Raw genomic sequence first — 13,688 nt, 5'->3', positions numbered from 1 at the left:
GCACTGGGAAAAGGTACTAAAGTAACTTTAATGCTTGGACTTGATTATCTTAGACATCTTTTCCAACCCTAATGTTTCTATAATTCTAAAGCAGACATGAGGAGATGCTGCTGGTTAAGCCATAGGCATCCAGCCCCCTGTTCCAACTGTCTACACAGTCCAAAAAGCTGTGAGGAGAGAAGCTTGTAAGAACCAGTGCACCTGGCTATTCCTTAGCTTCAAATGGAAACCAAGGGAAAAATCAGTCCTGGATGAAGAAACACCGTGAGCAGCCAAAGCTGCTGGTGGTGGCCCTGGCCAGTGACACTTGTCCTGTCATACATGTGATGCTCCTGGGGAAGGAGCCCTTGGGGGAGGCAGGAGACTGTGGGGGAGGGCAAAGGGGATGCCTTTCCTTGGGTCCATGAACCAGAGGAAGCGCACGCCAGCACCACAAGCCTCTGCCGAAAGGAAATTCCCAAAATCCATCTGGCTGCTTTCTGTCTCAGCAGGAAATGTGAAGAGCACTAAAAAGCTCCACGAAGCAGCTCAAATAAATATTAGTAACTTCCTCGAGCCTTGTTAAACAAAACCACATGACAGCTATGTTTCCTATGCTAAAAAATGATGCCTTTGCATTTTCTCAGACTAATGTATTTTTAAAGGGTTTGCTCCCAAACTCTTAACTCTCAGCACTCATTGCAGTGCATGGGGAGAGAGGCAGCAAATCACCTCCAGTGTTCAAAGTCACATAGATGAGTTTGTCACAGGTAGGGACAGGTGTCTGGAGGTTTGTGGGTGCTTTCCCTTCCCGGTCACACGTGGACTGACAACCATGGTGGGTGCTTTCCTTGCCCAGGCACACACAGACCGTCACCCACCGGCAGCCAGCACATACCGATGTCCTCCAGGAGGTGGCCGTACAGCCTAATCCTTTCTGCCTGCGCAAGCTGTGCCCACGGATATGGGCTAAATACCTAAAAATATCGAATTTGCATGCATTTCCTCAGATTTAGGTTTCTTTTTTCCTTGAGTTTGTCCCAAAAGCCGCTCCAGAGAACAGTGCAGGGAGCAGCAGTGCAGGCTGCCGGGGCTGCTCATCCCACACCCCGATGCTCACCCCTCACCAGGTGACAGAAGTGCCAGCAAAACACATCAGGTGCAAGGTACCAGTGCCACAACCCCCTGCTTGTGGCCAATTTTCCCCATAAAAACCAGGAGAAGGAGTTTATGGGCAGTGTGATCCACCCTCTCTCCTCTCCCACACCACCCTCATCGAACCACCAGCCTGGGCTTCTTGGGCTTCCCATTTGTATCTCTTGTCGAAGGGATTTCAGACTCCACCGAGTATTTTGGAGGCCAAGAGAGCCATGGCACTTCCCTATGTATAACTCTTCATGCAGCTAGGCAAATGTCTGGTACCACAATCCACTCTGGATCCAATGCCACTGTCGGTGCCAAAGGATGCAGGGCTTCCTGGTGGGCTTCAGTGTGCTGGGGCTATGCTGAGGCAACACAGTTCATCTCATCAAAGGCCAAAACACATTTAAATGAAGCTAGCTTTTACCTCCTGCAAATAAATCTGATGACAGTATCACATCCAGTGAATATTTGCTGCAAGCAATGCTTGGTTTTCCATTTTTTATGATGAATGTATTGAAAAATGGATTTTTAATTTCAGAAGTATAATGGCTTCTGCATATCTGAATGGGAAGCTGCAGTCAGATCGGTGGAAGATCAACCCAGTTGCTGGCTGTTTCGGGGTGAAAATAATGTGTGGAATAATGATAATATGCACACTGACTGAAGAGACTTCTGCAGACCTCCCTGCTGGGGTGGAAGCAGAAGCAGGACCACCACACAGCCGGGGAGAACTTCCACCATCCCAGAGGGACTGTGCCAAAGCCTCTGCTCTGCCCAGGACTTGCTTCTGCTCCTAGGTTTTGTGTCCCAGTCAGGTAAACACAGCTGTTCTTCCCTGGTCAGTGGTGCATCCACACCAATGAGATAACAAGAACCACGGCAAAGCCTTCTCTGCTATTTTCCCTCTCCCAGCAAAGGTGCTTGGATAGACCTTTTCACCTCTCATTGCAGAGTGAGGACACATGGACTGAGGCATAAAGAGGGTCTTGTTCACAAGCACTGTGCTGGGGAGCATCATTTCTCTTGGGGAAGCCCAGGACGATGCAGCATCTTTCCTGCAGCTGTGGGACACATCCCTGAACAGGGAGCAGACTCTGCAGTGAGTTGTCATGTCTACATTGGTATTTAAAAATAGCAGAGATGATCCAACCACCTATCAGAAACAGGTTGGCCAGCCTCTCTGTCTCTCAGCAGGGAGACAAGATGGGTGTTTCAAAAAACTCCACATTTTAAGTCAAGTAATGTTTCTCTATTTTTCATCTCAGACCTAACATTCTCCAAAACAAAGGCCAAGTAACAGATTTCCAGATCTGGCATTTTCACATTATTAGAATACTAACTTTAATTATTATTAAAAATCGTTTTTAAAATTTTTATATGTACAGAAAAAATTCACCTGCATGAACAGTTTATACATCAATCTGCATTTCAGTGAGAATCTAAAATAAAACATATTGAAGTTTAAGCCAAAACGATCGTGCAGGTAAATTTATTCTGATTTTAAGAGCTGTCTTTATTACTTCTCATGAAGAGCTTTTTTTCTCACTCTTCCCACCTAAAACCTTGTGGAATTATCCTGTTTGGGGAAAAGCAAGAATCCAACTGTTGAAATGAACCACATTACCTGAATTTTGAGGCAGCAGCAGCAGCTGACTGAGGGCAGGGAGTGAGGGAGTCCTGAAACTCCCAGATGAGGAGCCTCACAAATTCCCCCCCAGCTCTGCATGCCATCCCTGGGCTGCCCATGTTTTGCAACAGTACCTCTACCACAGGCAGTATTTTTTGTATTAGGAAACGTTAACATAAAATAAGTGGATTTTTCAATTGCAAAGCTTGAAGATTTCTGGGCCACAGTCCTGACTCTACTGTAGTTAGTGAAAGGTTTCAATTTTCTGGCTATCACTTCTCCAGCTGACTGAGCCTGGTCCATTAACCAGCTTTTTTGGGTTAACCTGCACTGGTCTGCCTTGAGATCAAATATAGGAAGAGCTTCTGCAGAGAGAGGAACAACCAGAGGAGAGGGGAAAAAAAAGCAAAGTCCAGATGCACATTTCACATGCCCTGGGATCAGCGGTGTGTGACTGCAGTTTATGTAGGAAGAGCAAAATCGGATTCAGGTCTGGAAACACTTTCAAAGTTCAGGGGGTCCAAGGTGGGGAGAAGCTGGGGGAGGCCTGGCTCATCAGCACTCTGTGCCTGCCCACACTGCAGGTCAGAGATCTGTGCTACCGAGCAGAAATAAAAGCTCCCAAACTGCAAAGCCATAAAGGGAAAGGGGAGGGGGGAAAAAAAGGAACACACACAATGTACTTTTAAATGGATGAATAAGGCCTCATTGTTATGAATCCCAGTTTACTTTTCCTGGTCAGGCACTTGAAATTTTATTTATGCTTAATAGACTGCATTTGGCATGTGCAAAGATGACAGAAGCGTGAATTATGAACGACCTTCGACCTATTCAGGAAGTTGTAATAATTGAAATAATAGCGAAACGCACTCCCCGCGAGCTCGGCTGGGGCCACGCTCGGCCGCTGAGCCCGTGTGCTTTGAAGCACCCCAGCCATCCCCCTGCCCCTGCCAGCCCCACACCGCCCTGCCTGGACCCCCCTCTGCTCCCATCAGCATCCCCCAGACCCAGGAGGGGTTAACTGAAGTTAAAGTTTTGGGGGGAAAAGCAACAACTCCGTCATTGAGTGCGAGCGGAGGCAGGAACTGCCATGCACACGTTTGTCGTGCCCCAAAGAGGAGCTGTGTTAGCTGCATCTAACTAAACCCTTTATTCCTGCCCAAAGCTTTGGAAAACATCACACATGCCCCAGAACTGCCTGGGAAATTCAGATTTTTAGGGCAGGTGAGAAGTGCTGCTCCAAGTTGGTGCAATTTGTACTTTAACCCCCAGGCCACATGCTGATCTCACAGCTCCCACCACAGGGGATGCACCCAGCGATTCTGTCCTGCCCCACACCAGTGCAAGCAGGAGGATCCACTCTGCTTGGGATGGTGGGATGGAATAGAAGACCCCATTGCTCCCTGGTGAGCCCCACCAGCGCCCACATCCAGCATTCAGTGGATCACATTCCATGGCTACATCCACCCCAAGCAAGGCAGCCTCATCTCCCAGTTCCTTTGGGGAATGTGCCCCAAGAGGCAGCGTGCATGCTGCCAACTGGCATCCACCTCCACATTGCTTCAGAGCAAGAGGGGAACTCGCTTGAAAAGTGAAACAAATTAAATGTCCAAAAGTAATAATGAGCATTATGTCCAAGGAGCTCCATCAAAATCAGGAATTATGCCCGCCAGAAAAATGAGAAGGACAAACAGACACACAACTTCACAACAAGCCATAATCAAGAGTTTGAAGGGAAAAAACAAGAAAGAAAAAGGTCCAAACAATATAGCTTCAATTTTAGCTCCCATGATGAACAACTTGTGCAGCTGGAGAGCTGTGTGATGAAACCTGAGCCAGGTTCTTTTTGCTATACTCAGGCAAATGATAAATTGAAATGAACTGGAGTTTTTTCAAGATCTAAGGTAGAGGAGTCCTGCCTGGGAGCTGCACTGGGCCCAAAGAAAACTTCAGCAAAAATCCAGAGGTGAAACTCAGTAAGTCACTGCATGCAAGGGGCTGCAGGGACACGAGTGGGAGCCCGGTGGGGAGAGAGGATGCTCCCCTTCCCCTTTCCCACCAGGGCTGTGAATCCTTTCCTTCTTCACTTCCAGAATGCCCTAAAATCTCCATGCAGGAAGGGCTGGAGTAAGGATGCTCCAGGAATCCCCATTTTTCCACCTTCTGGGGCAAAAGGTGCCTCCTGCTCCCCAACATAAGAAGGGAACTGCAGGATGCCTCTCTGCAGGGCACCCTTTACAGCATCTTGGGGGGCTGCAGGCCACCTCCCTCCCCAGTGCCACTCAGGTCTTCTACTGTAGGTGAATTTCAGCTTCTGAGAAAGCCCTGGTTCACCTGAGCTGCTCTGGTCCTGCAGAACCACTTCCTTGGGGGTCACCAACCACTGACACCAGACCCCAACTTCTGTCACCCACCTGTTCTCCTGAGCTGAGCTAATCACTCAGTTGTCCTCTAACACCCATGAAACTCCATTAATGAACCACACCAATGTCAAGCAAGGTGCGGTCTTGTCCTGGCTCTGTGGCTGTCCATAATTCTCTATACTTTAACAAGCAGGTGAGTAGGATTTGACAGCCCTCATCACAAAAAATGCCTTATCACTTCTATTAACCATGAATCATCAACAAGAACCTCATCACTTTACAGAAATGGCAACAACTATTTTCTAGGTTTGGTTCTAAACAGCTTATTTTAGGTCACATCAAGACAGTCCAATGCTGAGAGTGGTAACACCACCAGTGCATCAAATTCCAGGTAACACAGGCAGTCATAAAGCCCAGGCAGGAATTTCACCCACAGCCTCAGCTCTAACTGCAGCAAGTGGAAAATCACCACTGAGCAGCAGCTCCTCATTCCACCAGCCCCAAGCTAAAACATCCCTGCTCCACTGGAGACAGATTTTCAGTGGGAGCTGGATTAAGCTTTATTTGCTTAATAACCAACAACTCATAGGAAGAATCATGGCAGAACAGGGCCCCGTATGAGCTCAGCGTGTGTGTGCCCTCCCGACCCACAACAGCCAAAACCTTAATTTCACTCTCTGACAACAAAGCCTCAAAACTATTCCTTAAATACACAACTTTTGCAGGTGGCTGTGCAAGGAGCCCCTGCCCGCCGTGGACAGGGGGCCACAGCCGTAAAACCTGAAACATGAAGCTGTGCCTGAAGATTAAAAAAGTTTGTAAAACGTGTAAGGTGGGATCAGATCTGGTGGAACCTACAGCAGTAGGTTCACTTCTGTAAGTTTATATCACTGACATCGGGCACGTTGTTAAGAGTGTGATACTACTGGTTTTGCTCCCTTTGCAGCGGCATGTACTTGAGTATAAGGCAAGGAAACAAAACAAACACATAAAAACCCACCAAAAACCTCTTTCAGCACGCACAGCAATCTAAAACCTCAGTAAAGTGATCTTGAGTCACTCTGAGTTTTCCATGGATAAACCAAGGAGACTCTTCAAGAGCTGCTTTTTTGGGGGGAAAGAGACCTGGAAGCTCAGGGCAGTTTCACAGCACTATGTGGCTGTATCACTGTCAGGACTCTGCAAGCAATGAGCAAGATAAAAACAGTATTCAGGGGTTTTAACTTCCACAGCTACCAACAACGTTTCTAAAAATAAAAAAGTTTTAAAAAAAAAAAAAATTGTAGTTTGAAGGTGACCGTGATCTCAGCCTGGAATGTGTGACAGCCCCTGGCCATGCCACTGCCATAGTCACTGCTGGATTTGCAACTGCACTTCCATTAACATACATCTTTAAAAATAATGCTTTTACTGGGTTGACAGCACTGCCAGAAACCCTAACAGAGCCAATCATTCGGCAGTCATTAAAAAGTTGAACTAATAGATATTTAATGATAACAGAGAGGAGTCATCCAAGTTAGTAGAAACTGCTCTAGAATCCTAAATTGACTCTGAGCTGAATAAAACACATTCCAGGGCAAGAGCAGTGACAAGACTCTCTGCAGCTCTGCACACACTGTAGTCTCATTGGGGAAAAGAAAAAAACTGAGTGCCCTGTTTGTGGAATTTTATTATTGATATACACCTAAAATTACATATGTTCAGGTTAGATTGGGTATGACAGGAGATAATAGTAAGACAGCAAAAAGAAATCCTAGATCAATCTCATTTGAAATAAAAAAAAAATAAGTAAAAAAATGCTTTTAAACCCTACTCCAGCTGCAATCAAATGAAACATGAGTTGCATCCAGCATGCATGTTTTGACTGCATCCCACCATTATCGAGCTGTTCATCTCAGCAAAGCTCATTTATACAGTCATAAGAAAGAGCCCAGGCCTTTTGTAAAGTTGATCCTAAGTGATGAAACCTAACCTCAGCCGTGAGTCAGGGGGTGGGGTGGTATGTCTCTGAAAAAACTCTAAGGGAGAAAATGACAAAAAAGTGTTTTTCTTTCCCTCTTTTAGTTAAATACAGCAGGTAGAACATAGCAGAGCAACCAGATTACACACCGCCCTGAGTTCATCTCAATCCTGCCTCGAGCAGTCTGGGAACCATACCTGTCTGTCAGTCAAGCTTGAATTTAGTAGTATAAACTTGTGGGCAGCATGAGGCTGGGAGCCCTGGCAGGATCTTTTACCTTCTCAGGTACAGCCTAATGTTTGCTTGTGAATTTTACAGATGAGTTGAAGCAATTAGAGGTGAACAATTACTGCTGATCGAGTGTCTGTGGCTCGGGAGTGAGAGGTGTCTCTGCAGCGGAGATGCTCCCTGTGCAACCAGGGTTACTGAGGTGCTTTGTGTTCCTGGGGGAGGCAGGAAGAACTGGGGTGTCCCCCCACACCTGCAGCCAGCACTGGCTGTGGCTCCAGCTGAGCTGGGGTGTCCTGTACCAGCTGGGCTGCATCGCCTCTGCCCTCCAGCTCTAGCTACAACCACTGACACACGTCCTCAGTTTCACCTTATTTTTATTTTCCCTTTTTGTTCCCTTCTTTTTCTTTTTTTTGCCCCATTTTTCCAGGAGCTATCGAGGCCGAGTGACCCCAGCCAGCCCCACACAGTCTATATGTGCACACTCAGCCCTGACTTGCATTTGTCACTCCTCGTACACGCACACTTTTGGCCATGTAACGTCCATTTCCCAGTTTGCCTTCCCATTATATTTTATATTACCTCTGGTGAGCTTGTGCCAGAAGAAAGCAGAAGGAGGAGCTGTTAGAGAGACTTTCTTGCTTTAAGATTCGAGAGCACATTTTTAGCATTAACTTTTTAGGCTCTGGTCATAAAACGTTGGAGTACACGGACGATTTGGGGGTAAATGTGCAGCATTTCCAGAGAGCCAAATGAACAACAATCTCTTGCTGACAGCACCCAGATCACAACATGCTACTTGAAAGACAACCAAATCTTAATTTGCAAATCTCAGCAACAAAAAGCTATAAAAATATGGAATTATGAACAGCATGATACTGTGCAAAATAAATAACAAGTCTCCAGTGAATGAAGGGAATTATTGGCAGCAGTACAGCCACCATTACCAAATGTCAGAAATGTAAACACTAAAAAAAGAGAAAGTTAAAAGCGCCATAGCTTTCCTTCCAAAAACGTCAAAGCGCGGGTGTGTGTCTGCGTTCAGAGGGAGATGCTGATGGGTCAGCCTCGCCTGCACTTTCAGCTCCAGATCCCCAACACCGGCCCAAAGACAGTAAGTTGCTTTGACCAATGCATGTTATTCCACTTCTGATCTTTCCTACCAACACCAGCTCCTACTCAATGTAAAATATTTAAATTTGGTGTTTCAATTAATCTGCATAGTTTCCTTTTCCTATCACTCTTCCATAAATGCTCTGCATGGCGAGAATTCATTGCTTTTCAGCACAAAGCATATTTCAACTTGGAAAACGTAACTTGCTTTTACTAATAACCCTCATGGTTTCTTTAGTTAAACCAGCTGCTGTATAAAAAAGAAATTATCTCTCGGTCTGCTGGCTCGTTCTATGCTCTCTGTGCTCAGGGCTGAACTGTAGAAGTTGGAAATTAAAAAGATCTTCTCTCGTAGTTTCTGAGAAAGTTATTTAACCCAGTTTTAATCAGCTATCTCACACGAGTGAAATACGTAGCACTAGGCTGGAAATAGTAGGCTCCCTCATATTCGTTTCCTACACGTAAGGAATTTGATTAGAAAGAATGATTTCTAATTGAAGCTTTGTGTCTGGTTGTGATTCTTCTTTCAATACTGTCAAGGCAATTAAATCAGCTAAAGATAATCTTTAACATTCACCTGATGCAGTTAATTAAGTGGTGAAAAATGAAACACTGATTAAATGAATTGAATCCTACGTTGCAGGTAGCGAAGTTTAAACTGGAACAAGAATTCACAATCAGTTGTTACTTCATTATTTCAGATACTTTAAAGAAGCAAAGCTTCCTCAACCTAACTTTGCCCATTAAAATATTTCATAATGGCCTGTGTTATCCACAGACAAAAGCAAACCCTGATTTAGAAAACACCTAATAACTCATCAGCATAATTGAAAACAAAATGCTTCACTGCATTCTTCCTCTGCCTATCCCAGCCCTTTTCCCAACACACAAAGATAAATAATATTTCAGCCCAACAAAGAGTGGATTTAAGTGCAACAAATGAAAATAAAAAGAAAACGACCGAAGACCCTGATTCAGCATGTAAGTACTACGAGTTCCAGCAAAGTGTATGGGAAGGCACAATAATATCCATGCACATGTGCATTTGAATCCAAAGCCCCTCACATGCACTAGTAACACTATCACTTTTGTGTCCTCCCCTCCACTCTTTCCATTAAATTCATGTTACAGCTTCCAACCAACTCAACGATTTAACATAGCAATCCAAGTGGACTGCAACAGGAGCCGGAAAATGCTCCTAATTCAAAATCAACACATAATGGCTTTGTATCCTTTAGACAGTAGTCCTGAATTTTATCAGATATTAGACAAAAAAAATCATTTATGAATTGAACAACAATATGGAAAAAAGAAAATCCGTATTTTCTGTCGCCCAAAATCAAAATTATTCCATTCTGCATTTCCCATCTGTACCTTATCTTTTGCCATAACAGCAAACAGGCCAAAAGCTGTTGTGAATTGCTGGGGGTATTTTTTGCCATTGACACCTTAAAGTTCCTTAAAAAAGTAAGTCCAGAAAGTGAGCACCACGTACCTGATCATTTATTTGACATGCAACAAGGTTGTGCTGATTGTAGCATCCAGCAAACTTGATATATTTGAGCCAGTTTCCTACATCTGGTTGACTGGCATCTATGCAGAACTTCACATTGCAAAACTCATCCAAGATCTAAAAAAAAAAAATACGAAAGAGTAAATCTTTCTGTTGCCGGCTGAGTATTCTAATCAAAAGATAAATCACAGGTTTCCAGATAAACAAGTGAATAACATTAATAATAATAATAATAGTAATAGTAACAATAATAGTGTATTTATTCAGAAGTATGTTTCCCTGCTGAGATTTTTTTTAGAAACTGTCAGAATGCATACACAATAATAAAAAGACAATAAATGCTCTGAAAAATGTCTTGGCAAATATTTGCATGTAATCGAAATGTTGTCTAATTATTGCAACGAAACACTATGTTAATTTAAGAGGGACCTGATTTTCTATGCATTCATCAATAACTATGTTTGAAATTATGATTTTAATTAAATAGGACTCTGACAGGAATATAACAAAAATATTAAAATCGGTGGTGTTGGCTTCATTTAAGGTTTCTGTTTTGTTTAAGGATTTACATTGATTGTAGCACTCATTTAGAATTTTTGTATTTGTTGCTCTGAACCAAACTTTATCTGGTTAGCAGCGTTATTTATCTTGTTTTAATATTACACTTCCCAAACAGTCCTGTGCAACACTTAAACCCCTCCCCTTAATCGAAGCAAATAATAGAACTCCTTATGTCAAAATAAAGAGAATAAATGAAAAACAATGTAAACACTCATGCAAACCATGGCAGTATTCAATACAAACCAATAAATAGTTCCAATTATGCAGACAATAAACAAATATAATGAGACTGCTCGTGGACAAGCTAAAGACGATGTTGTATTCTAATATTATGACAAATTACTAATCATTACAGCAGACTGAATATCATTATCTGCAAGCTCTACCATCGGCCTATCCCAAACTTCCCACAGCATCCCAGGGAGCTGACTGCTAACTTGTAACTTCTTCGGCTTGGCACCGGCAGCAGCCACCCCATTTCACCAGCAAAATAAAGGAAACAACCTTAAACGCCCCGAAGGAAAAGCGAAGGGCGAGGGAGGCTGTGCCCCGCTGGGGAGCGCGTGGAGCCGCGGCCGGGCCGGCGTTGCCGGTGCCCGGTCACCGGGAGCCCACGAAAGTCCCTGCTAGGGCTCTCGGCGGTCCCTGAGCGCGCCCCGCGGGACGCGCTGTCCCCACGGGGGCTGCCCCGGTCACCCCCACGCCCCCCGGGGCCGGGATCGGGCCCGGCCGTGGGGTGGGGGGTGCGGTGGGTGCGCGCAGCCCGCGGGGCTGCCGAGCATCGCCCCGCCGCACCCGGCTCTTCCCCCCACCTCCAAACAAGACGGTGGGAAACCTCAGCCCCAGTGCGGAGGCACCCAAGCCCCGCAGACCCACGCGCCCCGCGGCCGCGCCAGGCGAGATCGGCCCCCGCGGGCGCGCACGCTGCCCCGCCGCCCGCACCTCCGGCTGCTCTTGGGAAGGGGATGTTTAATTTTGCCTTTCAGAGAAACCCCCAAGGAGGGAAGGGGGCCTCAACCCGCACTCCCCGGCGTCTGGGGTCTGCCCCGGGGCCGGCGGCGCGGCGGCACTGACGGGGCAAAGCGGCCCCGTCCCGCGGGGCCGTGGCAGCGCCGCCGCCGCGCTCGCCGCTCTTACCTTGTGTCGCCGGGAGCCCGCGGGGACAGGGAGGGGGGACAGGGACAAATATCCTTCAGGCGGCTGGAAGCAACATCTCGGCGTTAAACACGGGCGGAGGCCGCGGCCGTCGGGGTCCGGGGCAGCGGCGGACGCGGCGCGGGGCGCTCCACCATGTGCGGGGGGCGGCGGGGCCCGGGCGGGGGCTGCCGGCCCCGGAGGGCTCAGCGGCGGCGGAGCTCGGCGGGTTCCTGCCGGCTCGCCATCACCGTCCCCTTTCGGCCCCTCCTGGTCTTATCGGCTGGCTTTGGGGGGGGGGGGGGGGGTGTGTGCGAAAAAAGTTATCAGGGAAGGGGGAGGAAGGGGGGAAAAAAAAACCCACCCCAAACCCACACAAGCCTCTTCAGGGAAAGGAAAGAGGAAAAAAAAAAAAAGGAAAAAGAAAAATAACAACAACAAACCCCACCGCGCACCGCTCAACAAAACAAACTTCTTTCACTTCTCCGCCGGGGATGGGAGAAAAGTGAGTGCGCGTGGGAGGGCGGACGGGCGGGCGGCTCTCCCCCTCCCCACGCCCGCAGCCTGCCCGCGGCGCTGCTTCCCCGCCGCACCCCCGGGCAGCGCCCGGCCCGGCCCGGCCCGGCGCGGCCCTCTCCGCCCCCCCTCCCCGCCCACCCCGTCGGGCCGTGCCCTCCCGCCGCTCCCCTTTCGGGCACTGTCTCTTTAAAGCGGGGCAGCCCCGGCCGCTCCGGCCGCCTTTCCCCCCCCCCTCCTCCCCGGCCCCCCCGTCCGGGGCGGCGGCGGCGGCGCTCCCGGCGCGCTTAAAGCGACAGCGGCCCCGCGCCCGGGGGTCACCGCCAGGTCGCGGAGGAGCGGCCCCGCCGCGGGGGCTCACCGGCAGCCCGCGGGGGCGGCCCCCGCCGGCCCCCCCCGGACGCATCCCCCGCCCGGGGCCGGCGGTGCGCTGTGCCTCGGGCCCTCGCCGCTCGCCTCTATTTATTCGCCGTCGCCGCTCGCCCCGGTGCCCACAGCCCGGAGCGGCCGTCGCGGCCGCCCCGCAGCGGGGGCTGCGGCGAGCGGGAGCCGCGCCGTGCTCGCCTCGACGGCTGCTCCCGCCGCTCCGGGAGCCGGCGCGCCCGGCGCGTTACCCGAGTTGTTCCCGTCATCGCGTCACTCTGGTTATTAATAACGATTTTTGATGAAATGCAACTTCTTTTTTTTTTTTTTTTTCCCGGCCAATTTCGCGACGACCCCGTTTGGTGCCGCTGAACCACCTCCCCGTTTGCCGGCGCTTCCTAAACGATTCTTTTTTTTTTTTTTCCCCCTTTATTTCTTTGGTAACGAATCCCATGAATGGAGCGGCGGGAGGCCGGGCTCTACCTGCCGGCTGGGGCGGCGGGGCCGGGCCCGCTCCCTCTCCCTCCCGCGGGGCAGCGCAGCCCCCCCGGCTCGGGGCTCTCCCGGCGCTGCAAACGGACCCGAAATCCAACTGCGCCGCAAAGCCGCAAACGCCCGCAAAGTTTGGAACAGCCCGGGCTCACTACGGCGAGATCCTCGTATATGTGCTTTTGGAAGAGGGCAGGGGAAAAAAAAAATTAAGAGGGCTGAGCTGTATCTTTTATTGCACCATCCAGAAGTGCCACCCACTTTTTTTTTTTTTTTTTTTTTTTTAAGTGCAGATGTATTTTTCAGACTAAAAGTCAATTTTTCTTCCCTGGGGGGCCAAGAGGGGCCGGGGAAGGAGAGCAGGGGGGAGGGCGAGAATCCGGGTGACAGGAGATGCTGATGGATTCGTCTCAGCGGCCCGTTATCTGTGACATTGACCTGTTAGCTCAGATAATGGCTATTGTCCGAGGGGAGAGAGACGGGGGAAAAAAAAAAAAAAAACCCAAACAAAAAAACCAGCACGCAGTGGTGGTAGGTAGGACAAGGAAAAAAAAAAAAAAAAAAAAAAAAGAAAAGAAAAAAAATTCCTTTGTCAATAACCTCAAAAAACCCGGTGGGAGATTCCCAGAGCGCCCGGGCCTGGGAACCGGCGCCCGCCCGGTGTGCGGGGCCGTGGGTTCCTGCCCTCCCTCCGCTCCC

At 48.6% G+C, this 13,688-nt stretch overlaps 1 protein-coding gene across 4 annotated transcripts in view; it reads right to left on the bottom strand.

Annotated features, from left to right (window-relative positions):
* The window catches only part of MECOM (MDS1 and EVI1 complex locus), a 328,050-nt gene that overhangs the window by 36,857 nt on the left and 277,505 nt on the right, over window positions 1-13,688 (bottom strand). For 3 of the 4 annotated variants that reach the window (XM_069024923.1, XM_069024924.1, XM_069024925.1), the window contains exon 3: window positions 9,909-10,043. In XM_069024923.1, the coding sequence (XP_068881024.1) occupies window positions 9,909-10,043 (135 nt within the window). Of the gene's footprint in view, window positions 1-9,908; window positions 10,044-11,624; window positions 11,882-13,688 lie in introns of those variants that run through there. The other variant, XM_069024926.1, reaches the window with a different exon arrangement.

Source organism: Aphelocoma coerulescens, chromosome 9 (genome assembly GCF_041296385.1).
Source record: "Aphelocoma coerulescens isolate FSJ_1873_10779 chromosome 9, UR_Acoe_1.0, whole genome shotgun sequence".
NCBI classification, from domain to species: Eukaryota; Metazoa; Chordata; class Aves; order Passeriformes; family Corvidae; genus Aphelocoma; species Aphelocoma coerulescens.
The sequence above is the reverse complement of the archived record's forward strand: the minus strand, read 5'-3'. Positions and strand labels throughout refer to the sequence as shown.